A 21,961-nucleotide genomic window follows, 5' to 3' on the forward strand; every position below is an offset into this window, starting at 1 on the left:
CAAAGTAGAATTGTACTGCACATCCATTCAACAAAGGACTATTGCCAGTGAATATGATAGAGACTTCATTGTATGCCTGACCTCTGTGATGGCCAAGAGGTGTTCTGTGTGAAACTCATTGACCAGAGCACCCCCTGTTGGTTAGAATTTATACGAGAGAGAGAGAGAGTGAGTGAGTGAGTGAGTGAGTGAGTGAGTGAGTGAGTGAGTGAGTGAGTGTGTGTGAGAGTGAGTGAGTGAGTGAGTGAGTGAGTGAGTGAGTGAGTGAGAGAATGTGTGCAGTTGGGTGGATGGGTGGCAGTGGAGGCTGGTGGGAGGATGGACTCATTGTAGTGGCTGAAATGGAATATTTGGAATGGAGTCAGACATGTGTTTTCCATATGTTTGATGTGTTTGACACCGTTCCATTAATTCCATTCCAGCCATTACAATGAGCCTGTCCTCCTATAGCTCCTTCCACCAGCCTCCACTGGTGTGTGTGTGTAACACTTCTTTCTGTGTCTATCTAGATCCTGTATAACCAGCAGAGTGTGGAGGTGCAGGGGAACCTGAAGAGGAAGCTGATCACGAGACTGCAGCCAGACACAGACTACAGCTTTGTGTTGATGTCTAGAGGGAACAGTGCTGGGGGTCTACAGCAGCAGGTCTCCATCAGGACCGCCCCGGACCTGCTCAAGACCAAACCCATCCAATACCAACACCACCCAGAGGAGGGGGGCAAGCTCACCATCACCCTACCCAGAGTCCCCACCACCGCCCCTGTCAGGTCTGTTGTGTCTATCACCATCACCCTACCCAGAGTCCCCACCACCGCCCCTGTCAGGTCTGTTGTGTCTATCACCATCACCCTACCCAGAGTCCCCACCACCGCCCCTATCAGGTCTGTTGTGTCTATCACCATCACCCTACCCAGAGTCCCCACCACCGCCCCTATCAGGTCTGTTGTGTCTATCACCATCACCCTACCCAGAGTCCCCACCACCTCCCCTGTCAGGTCTGTTGTGTCTATCACCATCACCCTACCCAGAGTCCCCACCACCGCCCCTGTCAGGTCTGTTGTGTCTAACACCATCACCCTACCCAGAGTCCCCACCACCGCCCCTGTCAGGTCTGTTGTGTCTATCACCATCACCCTACCCAGAGTCCCCACCACCGCCCCTGTCAGGTCTGTTTTGTCTAACACCATCACCCTACCCAGAGTCCCCACCACCTCCCCTGTCAGGTCTGTTGTGTCTATCACCATCATCATCAGTGTCTCTGCTACAACTAGGGCTACCACCACCTTCCTTCCTGGTCAATGCTGGTGTGTGTGTGTGTGTGTGTGTGTGCGTGTGCGTGTGCATGTGTGTGTGTATGTGTGTGCGTGTGCGTGTGCGTGTGCGTGTGTGTGTGTCTTCAGTCCACTGAATACAACGGGGCTTTCTCAATCCCTATAGCTATTAGTATAATTTATTAGTGCTACTGCTAGTATTATACACCCTCATGCTGTACTCACTATCGTTGCATACAACAACATGAATCCTCCACCACCACTATACCAGCTATCTCCTTGAGACTGCAGGGGATAGACACGGCTTTGTGAGCTGTTGCTATTGTACGTTGTCTTGGTGGATGTTGTGCTACGTCATCCGTTCATCTCTGTGTCTGCAGGCCATATCTCAGAGTCATACTGTTAAAAGGAATACCCTGCACTTTGCAAGGAGCTGAGAGAGGATTTAGACAGAGAGTGGATGATGCACAGCAGAGTTTTGATAGGCTGTGCTGGCTGTACTTTAGGAGAAGGCTTTCCCCACCAGACACACAGAAAACAACATGGCCTTTAATGTTAATGCTAAATCAATAGCCTCAGACGCGCACGAGGAGACACACACACACAAGCTGTGTCCGCCGGGGCTGTCTAGATGGAGAACTACTCCTTTGCCTTCATATCCATCCTTGTCTGCTACACAGTTTCACATTTCTTCTCAGTGGTAGAGCAGTAGAGAAAATACTGTTAGGGCTGTAGTCTGGCCTTGTCCCAGATTAGCCTGCAATAATTACCAGTGAAAACCTTCAAAAATAGCCTTTATCTGAAAAATCTGTGCTATTAAGAATAGCCATGTTTACAGTGGCTTTCTGCTACTCTCCCAATACAGCAGAAAGCCATTTCTTCAAGAGTTTATTTCAAATGGTAACTAATAAGAGATCAGGGGCCCAATGCAAAAACTGCATTTTCACACAAGGTACTTTTTATTCCCCTGCTACTCAGACAGACTTGCAAATTACTTGGACTTAATTGTGTTTCAAGTGCTTGTTTCTCAAAAGAAACAGGAACAGCTAAGCCTTAATAAGCAGAGCCAGCAGGAGTGATAAACAAAGACAACTCATTTAACAATACAATCAGTATTTTAATGATCTGGCCATGGGGATGGGAGTGTGTGTATATATATATATAGGAGGGAGGGAGGGAGAGAGGGAGAGAGAGAGAGAGAGATTTCTATGTTTGAGTACTTCTGGCTGTGGAGAATGGATTGAGGCCTTAGTGGAGCCTGCATGTGGTGACAAAACATATATCTGAAAAACTGTGTTTTACACACACACACACACACACACACACACACACACACACACACACACACACACACACACACACACACACACACACACACACACACACTCTCACTCACTCACTCACTCACTCACTCTTGATCTTACTCACCCTGCCTGTCTCTCCCTCTTCAGATGGTACTATATAGTGGTGGTTCCTGTCACACCAGCCACACTACGTAGGTGGGAGAACCCTGAAGATATGGACCTGGATGAGGTGAGTGTGTGTGTGTGTGTGTGTGTGTGTGTGTGTGTGTGTGTGTGTGTGTGTGTGTGTGTGTGTGTGTGTGTGTGTGTGTGTGTGTGTGTGTGTGTGTGTGTGTGCATCAACAGCACTTCCTCTGGGCACAAACCAAAAAATCAGCACCGTCTTCCATAGCACCATTAAATATGTAGCATCTTCTGTCTCTGCCCCGCTCCTCTCTGATTACAGTATTCTCAGCTTTCAGTATACATTTAAATCGTCCTTTATGCGCTTAACGTCTGGTTTCTCTGTGCAAGATGGTGATTTCCATTTAAACAATACACTTTACATTTATTATTTCAAGTTCTTGGGTTCTTGAGACACTTAAAACACTCCTAAAAAGCTGCTATGGCATTTTTAGTTTTGCATTATTAATGTGGACCTTTTGGGCTTCAATATCTTCTTATGTTTTCTCATGAGTTAGCTTTCTCTCAATCTACTGTGGTCTGCAGAAAAAAGACGGCAGCCTCTTGAACATCCAAAAACATAAGAGCGCGTTAAATGAATATACCTGGATACAAACAAAGCATATTGAGACAGCAAGATATGCTTTCTCATTGTCAGACTTTCTCTTTTTGTCATCTAAATCATTGCCATTGCTGCAGTTTTATAGGGTAGAGAAATTGTGTTTTCCGAATGAAGTGGGTTGGTTAAAGTTTTATCGAGCAACAGTGAACAAGGTTATAGGGGTGGTATACATAAAAATGTCATGTTGACTTTCTAGGAATCTGTATGCCTCAGACATTCTCTCCAAGTACATCCTCTCCCCGTTGTAATACAGAGTGATGAAGAGGGATAAGGTCACATGGCCAGTTTACATCACAATGTAATATGGACTTTCCAGGAACTTTGGAATTGTAGAACGTCTCAAGCATCATATCCCAGCGTTTTCAAAGAGACGATGGTAATTCGGTTTGTCTGTTTATTGTGCTAGCTTGACCATGAGGTGCTTGCAGTGCAGTAGCCCCTGGAAAGAGTTGAGACAGAAACAGACAGACAGCGATAGATAGAGGCAGATAGATGTAGTAAGATGCCCACTGAAGAGTCAATCTACAGACAATCTACAGACAATCTACAGACACACACATCTACCCCAGTTCTCCATCGGAGGTAGTACATGTATTATCCCTCACAGACACAGATGGGAACACACACAAATGGGAACACACACACAAAGGAATAAACTTGCGTGCGCGCACACACACACACACACACACACACACACAGACACACACACACACACACCAGAGGCTATGTAATTAAGCTGTGATCTCTCACCACAGCTGCAGGTCAGAGAGAGGTGAGAGAGGAGCAGTTATTTTACAGTCTGTCTGACTGCAGGACCAAGGTGTTATAAAACCATAACTACTCTATGCTTTATTTGCAGTATGAGATTTTACCTGTGAGCCTAGAAGCACAATTAATTGTAGCCTATGGACACAGTTTATGAGCATAAAGAAAAGTATGTGTGTGTACTCTATAACTGAGTATTTACTGTTTATATACAATAGAACACAACTTTATTATCGATTTGTCCAGTTTGGGGTTAAGAACCTTGCTAAAGGGCACAACAGTACGAGATTGTGTGTCTTTGAGTCTAAGGCTGCATCCCAATTAGCACCCTATTCCCTACATAATATACTGGGTGGGCCCTAGTCAAAGGTAGTGCACTATTTATGAAATAGGATGCCATTTGGGCTGCAGCTAAGTAATCTCTGTGACGTCATGTCAGCTCCTGGAGGCTAGTTCTGACCAGAGCCTGAGAAGGAGGAGACAGACCCAAGAGTTCCTCAGACCCTACATCGCTGCCAAGATGGACAATCTGCCAGACACCTTCACTCTAGGAGACGAGAAGAAGTACAACGGCTTCTACAACAAGCCTCTACCGGGACAGCAGCAGTACCTCTGTTTCGTCCTGGCTGCCCTCAAAGACCACGAGTCTGTAAGTAACAACCACTACTCCTCATCTATTCTGTATATATACTGTAGTCCTGTCACAAACACAACTTCCATACATTATCACTGTCCCCCAGATACATGTACATCCCATGTAGAATCAAACTGAACGTACTAGTACTGTTAGTACTACTGTAGTGATTTATGTCATATGTTGACTCAGCCATGCCTATTCTACACACAGTTCAGCCTGGCGAGTATTTGATGATAACACAGTCAGTTGTGGATTGTGATATTCCTCTCGTCTCTCAGTGAGCTAGCTACAGTATGTAACAGATGGGCCAACGCTCACGCTGGGTCCGCCACGCCCCAAGCTGCACGATGCAGCAGAACCATATAACACACGTTGTGTAGTGTGTCATGGTTACGTGTGCACGTATAACAGAAAAACGATGACCCCGTGTCACAGTCAGATTTCACTGAATCACCTCGGTGGTAGTTGTTTACCTCAGTAGTAATTGTTTATCTCAGTGGTAATTGTTCACCTCAGTAGTAATTGTTTACCTCAGTAGTAATTGTTCACCTCAGTAGTAATTGTTCACCTCAGTAGTAATTGTTTACCTCAGTAGTAATTGTTCACCCCAGTAGTAATTGTTTACCTCAGTAGTAATTGTTAACCCCAGTAGTAATTGTTCACCTCAGTAGTAATTGTTTACCCCAGTAGTAATTGTTCACCTCAGAAGATGCACTCCCTGGGTCCATGGTCTTCACTTCAGACAGCTTCTCATCCGCAAAACATCTTTCCCATATTTACTGTATAACTTACTGTATTCTGGAAATGATGTCATGGTTGATAAGAATACTTTTTTAAAAGCATAAATCTGTTTTATAAACATTGGAGCACTAACTGTTGACCTTGACAGTGCCAGCCCAGTTCCTTCTTCTATATTTTGGTAAGGAACACATTGTGGGGAGAAAGTGGAGTCTTTCTCCCATCCACTCCTACATTGGTCCTTGATACAGCATTGTGTAGTGTTGTGTATTGTTTTGAGAAAGAACAGAGTTGTTTCTGTTTAGCAGAGTGACAGACAGACACATAACAGATCTGTGACGCCAGTACATTGACATATTGTTGAATCTAAATCAAGCCTGGCCAGAGAAAATAGCAGGCTAATCACATTCATTGGAAAACAGGGAAGTGAGCTCAGCTTTATAGTTATCGCAGGGTTGATGGAGAGATGGGGGGGTGGGGACAGGAGCGAAAAGGGCACTGCAGCTTTATGTGGCTCCAATAGCTGGTAAACATAGCCTGGAAGTGTGAAATTGGATAAAAGAAACAGGCCATATAAACAGTGTGATCACTTACAGCAGGAAAGAGAGGGAGAGATGGAAGGAGGGAAAGAAAGGAGGGGAGGCGCTGCCGAGAAAGGGTGTCTGTTTCATCAACAAAGGAGAGAATCGTATGGGAGTGATGGAGGGGTGAAAAGAGTAAGAGGTAAAAAGAAGAGATGGAGTCTAATGGAGGATGAGAGAGTGGTAGAGGAAGCCTCAGGGCAATAATATGCAGTACAGGGAGACAAGAGAACAGCAGTAACAGTTGAGGGGAGATTTATGGATGAAAAAGGGAGAGATGCTTAAATGACACAGAGGGAGGCAGAGAGGCAGACACAATGAAAGAGAGAGAGATAGAGGTAGAGAGAGAGATAGGGGTAGAGAGAGAGAGCGATAGGGGCAGAGAGAGAGAGAGGCAGAGATAGAGAGGCAGAGAGATAGAGAGAGAGAGATAGGCAGAGAGAGAGATAGGCAGAGAGAGAGCAGGGCAGAGAGAGAGAGGGGCAGAGAGAGAGCGATAGGGGCAGAGAGAGAGCAATAGGGGCAGAGAGAGAGCGATAGGGGGAGAGGGAGAGGCAGAGAGAGAGAGAGGGGCAGAGAGAGAGCAATAGGGTCAGAGAGAGAGAGGCAGAGATAGAGAGGCAGAGAGAGAGATAGGCAGAGAGAGAGATAGGCAGAGAGAGAGATAGGCAGAGAGAGAGCGGGGCAGAGAGAGAGCGGGGCAGAGAGAGAGAGGGGCAGAGAGAGAGTGATAGTGGCAGAGAGAGAGCAATAGGGGCAGAGGGAGAGGGATACGGGCAGAGGGAGAGGAAGAGGCAGAGAGAGAGAGAGGCAGAGAGAGATATAGATAAGTTGTAGCCTGGGGAATAAGCAGTCTCCTGGCTCCTGTCCTGTTTGTCACAGATAGGGTGTGTGTGTGTGCACGTGTGTGCGTATTCGTGCTTGCAGATCCAGAGAGAGGAAGAAGCCTGCTAATGGTTTTATGTGTTGTGGGAAATAACAAAACTGCCACCCCGCATTACAGTCAGCTTTTGTTGCCTGTCATTTCATTAGGTTTTAGAGGTAAGCATGATTATGTGTGAAACAATAGTCTTCTCTCCTTCCCTTCCCTACATCAACTCTGTTTTTCTCTGACTTTAATATGGCTCTAATACACAGTGTTCCCATGCAGCATTTGTCAATGTGGAGGCGCTGGCAGTACATTATTCACTCATTCCATGGGATGTGTTTCTATCAGATAGTGCAGCCCAAGGTTTCTTCCCCCTTCTGAGAGTATCTAAATGTGCTCTTCTGTTTGGGCTTCCATCCACTGTGTCTAAGAGCCATTTTTCAAATAAAGTTTTGTACTGAGAGAGAGAGAGAGAGAGAGAGAGAGAGAGAGAGAGAGAGAGAGAGAGAGAGAGAGAGAGAGAGAGAGAGAGGGAGAGAGAGAGAGAGAGAGAAGAGAGAGAGAGAGAGAGAGAGAGAGAGATTAGAACAAACAGTTCTTAGAGATGTCAGGATATTCATGGCTGTTTCTGACATTTTTTAAATGTAATTTTAACCTTTTATTTAACTAGGCAAGTCAGTTAAGAACAAATTCTTATTTTCAATGACGGCCTAGGAACAGTGGGTTAACTGCCTTGTTCAGGGACAGAACGATCTTATGATCGAGTCAAAAGGTCATTGAGTCGATTAAGACCCTAGGTCTTTCTCAGCAGGTATCAGAATCTGGGATGCACCATGACCTTTTGACCTTGAACCTTAAATGAGTGTGTAGACTAGTCTCAGGCCCTAGTCAAATACTTTAGGAATGCATCACTCACTACTTTCCTTAAACATTCGTCTATAATTCTCTCATTTTAGATATGCATACGTATGTAGATAAAATATAGGCATAAATGCAAAGCCTTTTGGCCCTTTTAAGTCCTCCTTCATTTATGCAGGATATGACTGTCACCGTCTGCAGCAATGCTAGGTGCATATTTTCAGTATTTCACTTCCAGACATCAATTTATTCTGCAGTGAAATATTCAGAAGAATCTAAAATAACTCTTATTTTGAGTATCTGTCTCCCTTCCTCATCCTCAACTGGGCCTGCCTAGTGCTACCATATGTAAACCTGGAGGCATGGCCTCAGTGAGAGTCAATGGGATTTCCACCGGCAGTTAATAAACATGGGTACAGGTCCATCCAACCCTCCACATGCCATGCTGCTGACGAGAGAGCATCCTCCTGCAAACACATATGCCTAATTGTTTTAGTTACACTTCTTAGACAGCAAAGGGGATGCACACACAAGGGGTAGAGAGTGGGAGAGATAGAGAGTGGGAGAGGTAGAGAGTGGGAGAGGTAGAGAGTGTGAGAGGTAGAGAGTGTGAGAGGTAGAGAGTGGGAGAGGTAGAGAGTGGGAGAGGTAGAGAGTAGGAGAGGTAGAGAGTGGGAGAGGTAGAGAGTAGGAGAGGTAGAGAGTGGGAGAGGTAGAGAGTGGGAGAGGTCGAGAGTGGGAGAGGTAGAGAGTGAGAGAGGTAGAGAGTGGGAGAGGTAGAGAATGGGAGAGGTAGAGAGTGTGAGAGGTAGAGAGTGTGAGAGGTAGAGAGTGGGAGAGGTAGAGAGTGGGAGAGGTAGAGAGTGGGAGAGGTAGAGAGTAGGAGAGGTAGAGAGTGGGAGAGGTAGAGGGGCAGTGGTAGAGAGAGGTAGAGGTAGAAAGATAGAGGTATAGTGAGGTAGAGAGGTAGAGGATGAGAGAGGTAGAGAGAATTAGTGGTAGAGAGAGGGAGAGGTGGAGAGAGGGAGAGGTGGAGGTAGAGAGAGGGAGAGGTAAAGATGGAGCAAGTATAGAAGGAGTAGACTGCGGCTTTGTGTGTAGTCCCTGCTGTGACCAGGGAAGGTGACTAGTGCATCAGCGGCCTCTAAAGACAATTCCGATAAAGATGACACCTTCCACCACGCCCTCTGGAAGCCAGCGGATAACCCAGGGCCAACTCTCCCTGTCTCACTGGCATCATTAAGCTAGATCACAGCCTCACTACTTCACATGGCAGAGGAGAGGAGGGAAGAGCAGGAGAAGGGGAGAGCAACACAGGCTGAAAATAACTCACCCAGGGTCTGGGGTGAAGAGGAACGAGGGGGACTTAACTACCAAGGAGCAGGTGTGAGTGGGCGGTGGTGGATGGGGCAGGATTTGGAGTTTGTTTATCTGCTCGTAGCAGGTGTTTGTTCTTACTTAAATGTGATAATTCCTACTCTTGTACACACTCAGAGTGTGTAGCTTCATCTGCATCAGCACTTAGTAGGCTGTACCTCCCTCCAGGCCACCTCTTTGCCACCATAGTAATCAGGTTAGGCTGTGTAGTGGCTGCAGTGCTCTGTGTTTTTACCTCTCTGGAATGAACGTCTTTGTCAGCTAATGTTTTTTTTTTAAAGGCAATTAAACCCCTATTAAAAAAGGTGTTCCGTCACACATTTTCAAGGAAGGCAGCAACTATTTCCTTCTCTCTCTCTCTCTCTCTCTCTCTCTCTCTCTCTCTCTCTCTCTCTCTCTCTCTCTCCCTCTCTCTCTCTCTCTCTCTCTCTCTCACTCTCGCTCTCTCTTGCTCTTACTCTCTCTCTTGCTCTCACTCTCTCTCTTGCTCTCACTCTCTCTCTTGCTCTCACTCTCTTTCCGATCTCTCTCTTCTGTTCTCTCTCTCTTGCTCTCTCTTTTGCTCTCTCTCTCCGTTCTTTCTCTCTCTCTCTCTCTCTCTCTCTCTCTCTCTCTCTCTCTCTCTCTCTCACCGTTCTCTCTCTCTCCATTCTCTCTCTCTCTCTCTCCATTCACTCTCTCTCTCTCTCCGTTCTCTCTCTCTCTGTTCTCTCTCTCAATTCAATTCAATTTACTTTATTGGCATGACGTGACAATGTTATTTTGGATATTTACAATATAAAAATGAGAATCAAAATTGTCAACGGGACAACAGTAACAACAATACCCAAGTGTCAAAATAACCATACATTCAACAATAACAATAAGCATACAGTAGAGTACATGTGCAGTTTGATTGGTCTGTCAGACACTGTCCCTCAACTTATGGCAGACAGCAATGTAGTGCGCTGCCAACCCACAGCTCTCTGCGTCCTCCCCCAACAGCCTACTCTCATCAGAGAGGTCTTTGAAACGTTGAATAAGGGTTTCAAATTTGGGGAAATGACACTCTCTAATTGTTTTATATTTTTGACATTTTGTCAGGAAATGCAGCTCCGTCTCAGGTTCTGCTGTTGTGCAGTGGTTGCACAGCCTTTCCTCTACAGGGAGCCAGGTTTTCCTGTGTCTACCCTTCTCAATGGCAAGGCTGTGCTCACTGAGCCTGTACATTGTCATGTTTTTTCTAAGGTTTTGATCAGTAACCATGGTCAAATATTTAGCCACAGTGTACTGTCGATTTAGGGCCAGATAGTACTGCATTTTGCTTTGTGTTTGTGCTTGTGTTTCCCAATAAGCAATATAGGGACTCTTTTCTTTGCTCAGTTCTTGGCATTGCAGGGCTTGGTAGTGATATGAGAGGGGGTCATTGTATTTTAGATGTTTCCAAAACTTAATTGCTCTTTTTTGAGTTTGTATTATTAGTGGATATTGGCCTAATTCTGCCCTGCATGCATTGTTTGTAGTTTTCCCTCTGGACATGTAGGATAATCTTACAGAACTCGGCATGCAGGGTTTCAATGGGGTGTTTGTACCATTTGATGAAATCTTGTTTTGCAAGTGGACCCCACACCTGCCATAAAGTGCAATTGGTTCAATGACATATTCAATAGTTATTTCAATTTGAATTAGCTTTTTAATGGCATAGAATGCCCTGCGTGCTTTCTCTCTCAGTTCATTCACTGCATCATTAAGGTGTCCCTGTTGAGCTTATTTTTTTAAATCTAAGTCATTTTAGTGTGTGCAGTACTCTATATATTTTGTACCAATTGAGAACTTTGGTCTAATTCCCTGAGATCTGGATCTTCTCTGGAAAATTATTATTTTAGTCATTTTGGGGTTTACTGCCAAGGCCCAGGTCTGGCAGTACTGCTCTAGCAGGTCCAGGCTTTGCTGTAGGCCATGTGCTGTGGGTGACAGCAGGCATAGGTCATCTGCGAAGAGTAGGCATTTAACTTCTGAATTGTGGAGACTAACACCAGGGGCTGAGGATTTTTCTAGAATAGTGGCCAATTCGTTGATGGAAATATTGAAGAGTGCAGGGCTCAGATTGCAACCCTGACGAAGGCCCCACCCCTGGTTAAAGAATTATGTTATTTTCTTGTCAATTTTAATGCTGCACGTATTGGCAGTATACATTGATTTAATTATGTCATATGTTTTACCCTCTACACCACTTTCAATAACTTTGTAGAACAGTCCTGTATGCCAAATAGAATCAAATGCTATTTGGAAGTCGATAAAGCAAGCGTACATTTTAGTATTATTTTGGTGGACATGTTTATCTATCAGGGTGTGTAGGGTGTAAATATGATCAGTCGTGCGATGTTTTGGTTTAAATCCAATTTGGCTATTACTCAAGACATTGTGCTTATTAAGGACGTTTAGAACTCTTACATTTATAGTACTACAGAAAACCTTCCCCAGGTTACTGTTCACACAAATGCCTCTGTAATTGTTAGGGTCAAATTTGTATCCGTTTTTAAAGATTGGGGTTATGAGTCCTTGATTCCAGATGTCAGGGAAATAACCTACACTCAGGATAAAATTAAACAGTTTTAATATAACCAATTGAAATTTTGCACTAGTGAGTTTGAGCATCTCATTTAGGATACCATCAGGTCCACATGCTTTTTTAAATTTGAGAGCCTGAAGTTTCTTATAGAGCTCCTGGTCAGTAATTGAGGAGTCCAATGGATTTTGATTGTCCTTTATAGCTTTTTCTAATCCATTCAACTTGTCATGAATTTGGCGTTGTTCTGCGTTTGTGTCAATTTGAACGGCGTTGTAGAGTGTTCTAAAATGGGTTGTCCATACGTCACCATTTTGTATCGCTAATTCCTCTTGTTTAGATTTTTTTAGTTTTTTCCAATTTTGCCAGAAGTTGTTTGTGTTGATGGACTCCTCAATTCGTGTCAGCTGCTTGCTGTTGTACTGTGCCTTTTTGGTTCTGAGTGTACGTTTATAGAGTTTTAAAGTCTCACAGTAATGAAGGCGTAATTCACCATTATTTGGGTCTCTGTGCTTTTGGTTGGATAGTGTTCTAAGTTTTTTCCTTATAATTTTACCATCTGCATCAAACCAGTTGTCATCTGTGATCTTTTTTTGTTTCGTTTTTTATCAATTTCAATTGTGATTCTTTTGCCGTTTGCCTGAATATATAGTTGATGTTTTGTACTGCCAGATTGATGCCTTCTTCACTGTGAGTGAATGTGGTATCCAGAAAGTTATCTACTGTGTCTGGATATTTTGGTTCCAGGTTGCTTTCTGGTATTCTTCTGTGCTGTTTTGAGCCCATCTGTATCAATTTCTGATGTTGTACAGCTTACTGGGCTGTGAATGTCTGGTTGTTTCCATGTCTGTTCTTTTGAGGTACAACGTAATTTGGCTGTGATCAGACAGAGGTGTTAGTGGCTTGACAGTGAATGAGCTGAGAGAGAAGGGGTCAATGTCTGTGATCATATAGTCTACTGTACTGTGGCCAAGAGGCGAGCAGTAGGTGAATCTCCCCAAAGAGTCCCCCCGTAACCTACCATTGACAAAGTACAGACCCAGGCTTCTACAGAGCTGCAACAGATCCCTTCTGTTTTTGTTGACGGTGCTGTCACTGTTGTTTCTATGGGGGAGATGAAGACAGTCAGAGACACTATGGCCTGCAATAAAGCTGTCCCCTCGTGTGGTCTGTCACTGTTGTTTCTATGGGGAGATGAAGACAGTTAGAAACACTATGGCCTGTAATAAAGCTGTCCCCTCGTGTGGTCTGTCACTGTTGTTTCTATGGGGGAGATGAAGACAGTCAGAGACACTATGGCCTGTAATAAAGCTGTCCCCTCGTGTGGTCTGTCACTGTTGTTTCTATGGGGGAGATGAAGACAGTTAGAAACACTATGGCCTGTAATAAAGCTGTCCCCTCGTGTGGTCTGTCACTGTTGTTTCTATGGGGGAGATGAAGACAGTTAGAAACACTATGGCCTGTAATAAAGCTGTCCCCTCGTGTGGTCTGTCACTGTTGTTTCTATGGGGAGATGAAGACAGTCAGAGACACTATGGCCTGTAATAAAGCTGTCTCCTCGTGTGGTCTGTCACTGTTGTTTCTATGGGGGAGATGAAGACAGTTAGAAACACTATGGCCTGTAATAAAGCTGTCCCCTCGTGTGGTCTGTCACTGTTGTTTCTATGGGGAGATGAAGACAGTCAGAGACACTATGGCCTGTAATAAAGCTGTCTCCTCGTGTGGTCTGTCACTGTTGTTTCTATGGGGGAGATGAAGACAGTTAGAAACACTATGGCCTGTAATAAAGCTGTCCCCTAGTGTGGTCTGTCACTGTTGTTTCTATGGGGAGATGAAGACAGTCAGAGACACTATGGCCTGTAATAAAGCTGTCTCCTCGTGTGGTCTGTCACTGTTGTTTCTATGGGGGAGATGAAGACAGTTAGAAACACTATGGCCTGTAATAAAGCTGTCCCCTCGTGTGGTCTGTCACTGTTGTTTCTATGGGGGAGATGAAGACAGTTAGAGACACTATGGCCTGTAATAAAGCTGTCCCCTCGTGTGGTCTGTCACTGTTGTTTCTATGGGGGAGATGAAGACAGTTAGAAACACTATGGCCTGTAATAAAGCTGTCTCCTCGTGTGGTCTATCACTGTTGTTTCTATGGGGAGATGAAGACAGTTAGAAACACTATGGCCTGTAATAAAGCTGTCCCCTCGTGTGGTCTGTCACTGTTGTTTCTATGGGGGAGATGAAGACAGTTAGAAACACTATGGCCTGTAATAAAGCTGTCTCCTCGTGTGGTCTATCACTGTTGTTTCTATGGGGAGATGAAGACAGTTAGAAACACTATGGCCTGTAATAAAGCTGTCCCCTCGTGTGGTCTGTCACTGTTGTTTCTATGGGGAGATGAAGACAGTTAGAAACACTATGGCCTGTAATAAAGCTGTCCCCTCGTGTGGTCTGTCACTGTTGTTTCTATGGGGGAGATGAAGACAGTTAGAAACACTATGGCCTGTAATAAAGCTGTCCCCTCGTTTGGTCTGTCACTGTTGTTTCTATGGGGGAGATGAAGACAGTTAGAAACACTATGGCCTGCAATAAAGCTGTCCCCTCGTGTGGTCTGTCACTGTTGTTTCTATGGGGAGATGAAGACAGTTAGAGACACTATGGCCTGTAATAAAGCTGTCCCCTCGTGTGCTCCTTAGGTCAGGTAGTGTTCCTGTGCGAGCATTTGTGTCCCCACAGATGAGCACATTTCTCTGGGCCTGGAAATGGAAATCTCTGTTCTCTCTCTCTTGCTCTCTCTCCGTTCTCTCTCTCCGTTCTCTCTCCCCGTTCTTTCTCTCTCTCTCCGTTCTCCCTCTCTTTCTCTCTCTCTGTTCTCTCGCTCTCTCTCTTGCTCTCTCTCTCTCTGTTCTCTCTCTCTCTGTTCTCTCTCTCTTGCTCTCTCTCTCCGTTCTCTCTCTCTCTCCATTTTCTCTCTTGGACTATTTCTCCATTCTCTCTCTCCATTCTCTATCTCTCTCTCTCCGTTCTCTCTCTATCTCTCTCCATTCTCCCTCTCTCTCTGTTCTCTCTCTCTCTTGCTCTCTCTCTCTGTTCTCTCTCTCTGTTCTCTCTCTCTTGCTCTCTCTCTCCGTTCTCTCTCTCTCTCCATTCTCTCTTGCTCTATCTCTCCGTTCTCTCTCTCTCCATTCTCTCGCTCTCTCTCTCTACGTTCTCTCTCTCTCCATCTCTCTGTTCTCTCTCTTTCTCTCTCTCTGTTCTCTCTCTCTTTCTCCATTCTCTCTCTCTCACTCTGTTCTCTCTCTTTCTCTCTCATCGTTCTCTCTCTCTCTGTTCTCTCTTTCTCTCTCTCCATTCTCTCTCTCTCTCTCATCGTTCTCGCTCTCTCTCCGTTCTCTCTCTCTCTACCACATATCCTTTTTCACCTTGATGAAGTTGTTTGCAGAGAGAGCGGGTACAAGGGGTATGGCTTGGCTTGATTCTGGCATCACATAATAAAGTTAAATTGATCCATTTGCAAGTCTTAATTCAATTAAAGTAACTGCGCTTGTTGTCACTTTGTGTTCTGGCTGACAGGTTGGGGAAGTTTTACTCTATAAAAGAATGGAGCTAGCTATAAATACGCCTCTCTCTCCTTCAGCAGATGGCTGGCTGATGTACGGCTCCATCAGACACCGTGTTAGATTAGAGCTGAGGCAGAGCTATAGAGAACTCTGTATAGGACAGGGCCAAGGCAGAGCTATATAGAACTCTGTATAGGACAGGGCCAAGGCAGAGCTATAGAGAACTCTGTATAGGACAGGGCCAAGGCATAGCTATAGAGAACTCTGTATAGGTCAGGGCCAAGGCAGAGCTATATAGAACTCTCTATAGGACAGGGCCAAGGCAGAGATATAGAGAACTCTGTATAGGACAGGGCCAAGGCAGAGCAATAGAGAACTCTGTATAGGACAGGGCCAAGGCAGAGCTATAGAGAAATCTGTATAGGACAGGGCCAAGGCAGAGCTATAGAGAAATCTGTATAGGACAGGGCCAAGGCAGAGCTATAGAGAACTCTGTATAGGACAGGGCCAAGGCAGAGCTATATTGAACTCTGTATAGGACAGGGCCAAGGAAGAGCTATATAGAACTCTGTATAGGACAGGGCCAAGGCAGAGCTATAGAAAACTCTGTATAGGTCAGGGCCAAGGCAGAGCTATATAGAACTCTGTATAGGACAGGGCCAAGGCAGAGCTATATAGAACTCTGTATAGGACAGGGCCAAGGCAGAGCTATATAGAACTCTGTATAGGTCAGGGCCAAGGCAGAGCTATATAGAACTCTGTATAGGACAGGGCCAAGGAAGAGCTATACGACACCTGCCTCTGATTGAGAACCATACCAGGCCAAACGCAAAACACAACATAAAAAAACTAACATAGACAACCCACCCCAACTCACGCCCTGACCAACCTAAAACAAAGACATAACAAAAGAACTAAGGTCAGAACGTGACAAGAACTCTGTATAGGACAGGGCCAAGGCAGAGCTATATAGAACTCTGTATAGGACAGGACCAAGGCAGAGCTATAGAGAACTCTGTATAGGTCAGGGCCAAGGCAGAGCTATATAGAACTCTGTATAGGACAGGGCCAAGGCAGAGCTATAGAGAACTCTGTATAGGACAGGGCCAAGGCAGAGCTATATAGAACTCTGTATAGGACAGGGCCAAGGCAGAGCTATAGAGAACTCTGTATAGGACAGGGCCAAGGCAGAGCTATAGAGAACTCTGTATAGGTCAGGGCCAAGGCAGAGCTATATAGAACTCTGTATAGGACAGGGCCAAGGCAGAGCTATAGAGAACTCTGTATAGGACAGGGCCAAGGCAGAGCTATAGAGAACTCTGTATAGGACAGGGCCAAGGCAGAGCTATATAGAACTCTGTATAGGACAGGGCCAAGGCAGAGCTATAGAGAACTCTGTATAGGACAGGGCTAAGTCAGCATAATGTTGACCGAACACCATGTTGTCAGATGCCTGGCTGATGTTAGACTCTGTCAGCCACTGACATCTGGCACTGGGTTAGACTAGGGCTAAGACATGAGGCATAACAGCTATAGAGATATCAGAGTTTCTAACGTATTGGAACAGGCTTGAGACTACACCAGTCTAAAGGTTAATCAAGGTCAAAAGGCTCTGCATTAATATAGTGTGTATATCTGAGAGAAGGTCATTTAGTGTTCAGACTCATCAAAACTATAGAGCCCCTTCATACTAAACAGTGGTTGCTGTGTGCTGTCCTCCTCACTCTGTTGGTCCTCCCTTCCCTCCTGCAGCAGAAGACGTTTGCGGCCAGCCCGTACTCAGACCCCATCACGGTGAAGCTCCACAGTGGTATGCCCCTCCATGCTGAGGACCCAGAGATGCTGTGGGTCATGGGCCCTGTCCTGGCTGTTGTACTCATCATCATCATCGTCATCGCCATCCTGCTCTTCAAGAGGTAACTACGCTGCCACGCCAACTTTCTGCTTATAGGTGACAATTGTGGGCACTAAAAAGTTAGGTAGCACCATCGTATTGGCAGAACAATTAGCAACGGTCATCAAAATTGTAAAATAAAAAGTAAATACAAATAATAAATGCAACAGTTGGACAGTGGATGAAGATACTCCAAACATTACACAGCTACGGACAAATATGAATGTTCAGGGATTTCGGTGGAAATTCAGGTATTCAATTTATTGTCAAATGTTTTATCTTTTATCCTTAGAATATTTATACTCATATATATTTTTTCTAATGATATCAGATATAAAATATATATATTTTGTGTTCAAATAAAGAACATTATACAGTATGTGCCTAATTTACGTAAATGCACAGAGTGTTTTCCATGTATGAATAAATTAACATAACGGGGTAGAACAGGCTTGCAACCACCAACAACTTGCTCTGTCTAGGCCTACCTGCACTCACCTGTGCTGTCCAGACTTCCCCATTAATTACTGTTGTCACATTCTGTTGCATTATTCAACAAATGTGTCAATAGCAGGATTTCCTCAGATGAAAAATTACACTTTGCTCCAGATTACACCTATCTATACATGCTTTACATTGTTTGTCAGATCAGACATAATATCACTTATAATCTGAGTGTTAATTTTTGGAATTTGCTTTCATTTCAGCGCATCTTATTTTTTTTTTACAGTTCAACTGTACTAAATTATTATTTCCACAAAAAATGTACACCAATCAAAATAAATGTACCTTCTCTTTCAAATTAAATCTAATTTGATTTGTTACAATACAACCTTACAGTGAAATGCAAAGAGTAAGAGATAAGAATAACAAATATTTAAAGAGCAGCAGTAAACAACAATAGCGGGGCTATACAGACTATGTCTAGGTGGCTGGAGTCTTTGACAATTTTTAGGGACTTCCTCTGGCACCGCCTGGTATAGAGGTCCTGGATGGCAGGATGCTTGGCCCCGGTGATGTACTGGGCCATACGCACTACCCTCTGTAGTGCCTTGCGGTCGGAGGATGAGCAGTTGCCTTACCAGGCAGTGATGCAACCCGGCAGGATGCTCTCGATGGTGCAGTTGTAAAACCTTTTGAGGATCTGAGGATCCATGACAAATCTTTTCAGTCTCCTAGGGGGAATAGGTTTTGACGTGCCCTTTTCACAAATGTCTTGGTGTGTTTGGACCATGTTAGTTTGTTGGTGATGTGGACACCAAGGAACTTGAAGCTCTCAACCTGCTCCACTACAGCCCCGTCGATGAGAATGGGGGTGTGCTCGGCACTCCTTTTCCTGTAGTTCACAATCATCTCCCTTGTCTTGATCACGTTGAGGGAGATGTTTTTGTCCTTGCACCACACAGTCAGGTCTCTGACCTCCTCCCTAGAGGCTGTATCATCATTGTCGGTCGTCAGGACTACCACTGTTGTGTCATCAGCAAACTTAAGGATGGTGTTGGAGTTGTGCCTGGCCATGCAGTCATGAGTTAACAGGGAGTACAGGAGGGAACTGAGCATGCACCCTTGAGGGGCCCCCATGCTGAGGATCAGCGTGGCAGATGTGTTGTTACCTACCCTTACCACCTGGGGGCCGCCCGTCAGGCAGTCCAGGATCCAGTTGCAGAGCTTTGAGGGCACTATGATGTTGAACGCTGAAATGTAGTCAATGAACAGCATTCTCACATAGGTGTTCCTTTTGTCCAGGTGTGAAAGGGCAGTGTGGAGTGTAGTAGAGATTGCATTATCTGTGGATCTGTTGGTGCGGTATGCAAATTGGAGTGGGCCTAGGGTTTCTGGGATAATGGTGTTGATGTGAGCCATGACCAGCCTTTCAAAGCATTTCATGACTACAGACATGATTGCTATGGATCGGTAGTCATTTAGGCAGGTTACCTTGATGTTCTTGGGCACAGGGACTATGGTGGTCTTCTTGAAACATGTTGGTATTACAGACTCGAACAGGGAGAGGTTGAAAATGTCAGTGAAGACACTTGCTAGTTGTTCAGCGCGTGCTCGGAGTACATGTTCTGGTAATCCCTCTGGCCCAGCGGCCTTGTGAATGTTGACCTGTTTAAAGGTCTTACTCACATCGGCTGCGGAGAGCGTGATCACATACTTTCTTGTGATGCAAGTGTCGAGACGATGCGTTAAATCCCTGATGAAGCTTTAGCGTTCTTTTCGATGCAACACAAAGACAACGTATTCCATTGAGCCCATTTCATCCATTAAATGGCTGTGTTTAACAGGTCATTACCAACATTTCCACAGTCGTAATGTCAACGGGAAAAAACTACAGGCACAAGCAAGAGTATGAAGGGGTCGCAGGAGTAAAATAAAAACAATCCAGAAAGATTTAGGTGACAAGTGGATTTCGCACCCCTCAAACACAGAAAGTAGATGGCTGGAAAAAACACATCCTCAGGTGGGCGGGGCACCCCTCAAACACAGGAAGTAGATGGCTGGAAAAGACAGATCCTCAGGTGGGCGGGGCACCCCTCAAACACAGAAAGTAGATGGCTGGAAAAGACAGATCCTCAGGTGGGCGGGGCACCCCTCAAACACAGAAAGTAGATGGCTGGAAAAGACAGATCCTCAGGTGGGCGGGGCACCCCTCAAACACAGAAAGTAGATGGCTGGAAAAGACCGATCCTCAGGTGGGCGGGGCACCCCTCAAACACAGAAAGTAGATGGCTGGAAAAGACAGATCCTCAGGTGGGCGGGGCACCCCTCAAACACAGAAAGTAGATGGCTGGAAAAGACAGATCCTCAGGTGGGCGGGGCACCCCTCAAACACAGAAAGTAGATGGCTGGAAAAAACACATCCTCAGGTGGGCGGGGCACCCCTCAAACACAGGAAGTAGATGGCTGGAAAAGACAGACCCTCAGGTGGGCGGGGCACCCCTCAAACACAGAAAGTAGATGGCTGGAAAAGACACATCCTCAGGTGGGCGGGGCACCCCTCAAACACAGGAAGTAGATTGCTGGAAAAGACACATCCTCAGGTGGGCGGGGCACCCCTCAAACACAGGAAGTAGATGGCTGGAAAAGACACATCCTCAGGTGGGCGGGACACCCCTCAAACGCAGGAAGTAGATGGCTGGAAAAGACACATCCTCAGGAGGGCGGGGCACCCCTCAAACACAGGAAGTAGATGGCTGGAAAAGACAGATCCTCAGGTGGGCGGGGCACCCCTCAAACACAGGAAGTAGATGGCTGGAAAAAACAGATCCTCAGGTGGGCGGGGCACCCCTCAAACACAGGAAGTAGATGGCTGGAAAAGACAGATCCTCAGGTGGGCGGGGCACCCCTCAAACACAGGAAGTAGATGGCTGGAAAAGACAGATCCTCAGGTGGGCGGGGCATGCTCATTGCTAGAACAATTGCTGCAATGAATGTGCAACAGGGCACTCTGGTGTTTGTGGATAGATTTTCAGCTGTACATGGCTGCTTGTGTTCTCAGGAAAGTGACATTATTGCTAAGGATAGTTAGGACATGACTGAAAACAATGTTTTTTCATCAGTTTGACAGCCAAATGTTTCAAGCAATAATATGTTAACTCTGAGGTTTGTTATTCAGTGTTTATCTAAAATCTGACTCCTTGAATTATCATCTTAAAGCAGTCCCCGGAGGTTTTACTTTCCCTCTTTAGCTTAACTTACAACCATAAAACAAGTTGTATTTAAGATTGATAATAAATGACATCTGTTCGTTGGAGTTCAGTGGTTCCTCAATTAAGACAGACAGGCATTCATCTAGCCTGGGCCTGAAGGCTCTGTGAGGACTTTCTCCTTGGAGTGGGCACATGGGAGGCTGCTCAGTCAAGTAGCCTGCAGCCCTGCTGTCTCACGCAGGTTAACAGTTGGCCCAGCCGTGTTTTCTCTGCTCTGTTTGAGTGGGGCTGTCCTTAGGCCAGACATCTGGAGCTTCTGACTGAGCAAGCTTTAGAGAGAGAGGGAAGAGGAGGATCCATATGGTCCCTTCCGCTGATGATGACATCTCAGCTAGCTACAACACTGTTGGGGACATGTTGGGATGGGTTGGGCCTCCTCTCTCTGTCGCTGTCGATCTGTTCAACTCTTTCGTCACCATCCTCTCTTACTGGGTGTTCAGTCTTTCATTCTAAAACCAGAGAGAGACTCTTCAGTCTCTGGGGTAGCTCTCGTTACTTCTCAGAAGGCTTCACCTTACTTCTCCTTCGTCTGGTGATCAGAAGGAGCCAGAGCTCAACTCACTCGTACACACCAACCCAGGAAAGTAAAGTAGTGAGCTGAACTCAGCTTAACAAGTAATTCAATTTTATTTAAAAAAAAATCAGGTCTAAGTCCTTTTGGCTTTGAGGGCAGTTGTCAGTGAGAGCACAGAGCACTGCAGAGAGCGTTAGCTGCTCTCTCTGTGTGGATAAGCCCAGCCAGGGCTGGCTTCAATGGAAGGAGGGTGGATGATTTCTTCACAGCAAATGAGAATAAATCTTTTGAAGTGGCCCGATTTAGCATGCCTATTTGACTGCATAGGCCTATAGCTCTCTGAAGTCCATACCAGGAGCCATTGCAACTTTGTATGACTTGGAAGTAATTTAGCTAAAATGGATTATCCTCAAACTTAAATGAATGTAACCTCAACAAAATGTAAAATACAGTTGAAGAGTCCGATCGAAAGACATTTCAACATTTGCAAAAGTGGTGAAACAGAGGTTATGTATATAGGGGTGAAACAGGCAACTGGGCACACACTGGTTGAATCAAT

General features: G+C 45.3%; 1 protein-coding gene across 21 annotated transcripts in view; it reads left to right on the forward strand.

Annotated features, from left to right (window-relative positions):
- Nucleotides 1-21,961, forward strand: part of ptprfa (protein tyrosine phosphatase receptor type Fa) — a 399,275-nt gene that overhangs the window by 334,849 nt on the left and 42,465 nt on the right. For all 21 annotated transcript variants that reach the window (XM_036978457.1, XM_036978456.1, XM_036978463.1 and 18 more), the window contains 4 exons: nucleotides 510-766; nucleotides 2,722-2,803; nucleotides 4,563-4,772; nucleotides 17,034-17,197. In XM_036978457.1, coding sequence (XP_036834352.1) covers nucleotides 510-766; nucleotides 2,722-2,803; nucleotides 4,563-4,772; nucleotides 17,034-17,197 — 713 coding nt within the window. The remainder of the gene's footprint in view (nucleotides 1-509; nucleotides 767-2,721; nucleotides 2,804-4,562; nucleotides 4,773-17,033; nucleotides 17,198-21,961) is intronic.

This window comes from Oncorhynchus mykiss, chromosome 5 (genome assembly GCF_013265735.2).
Source record: "Oncorhynchus mykiss isolate Arlee chromosome 5, USDA_OmykA_1.1, whole genome shotgun sequence".
Classification (NCBI taxonomy): Eukaryota; Metazoa; Chordata; class Actinopteri; order Salmoniformes; family Salmonidae; genus Oncorhynchus; species Oncorhynchus mykiss.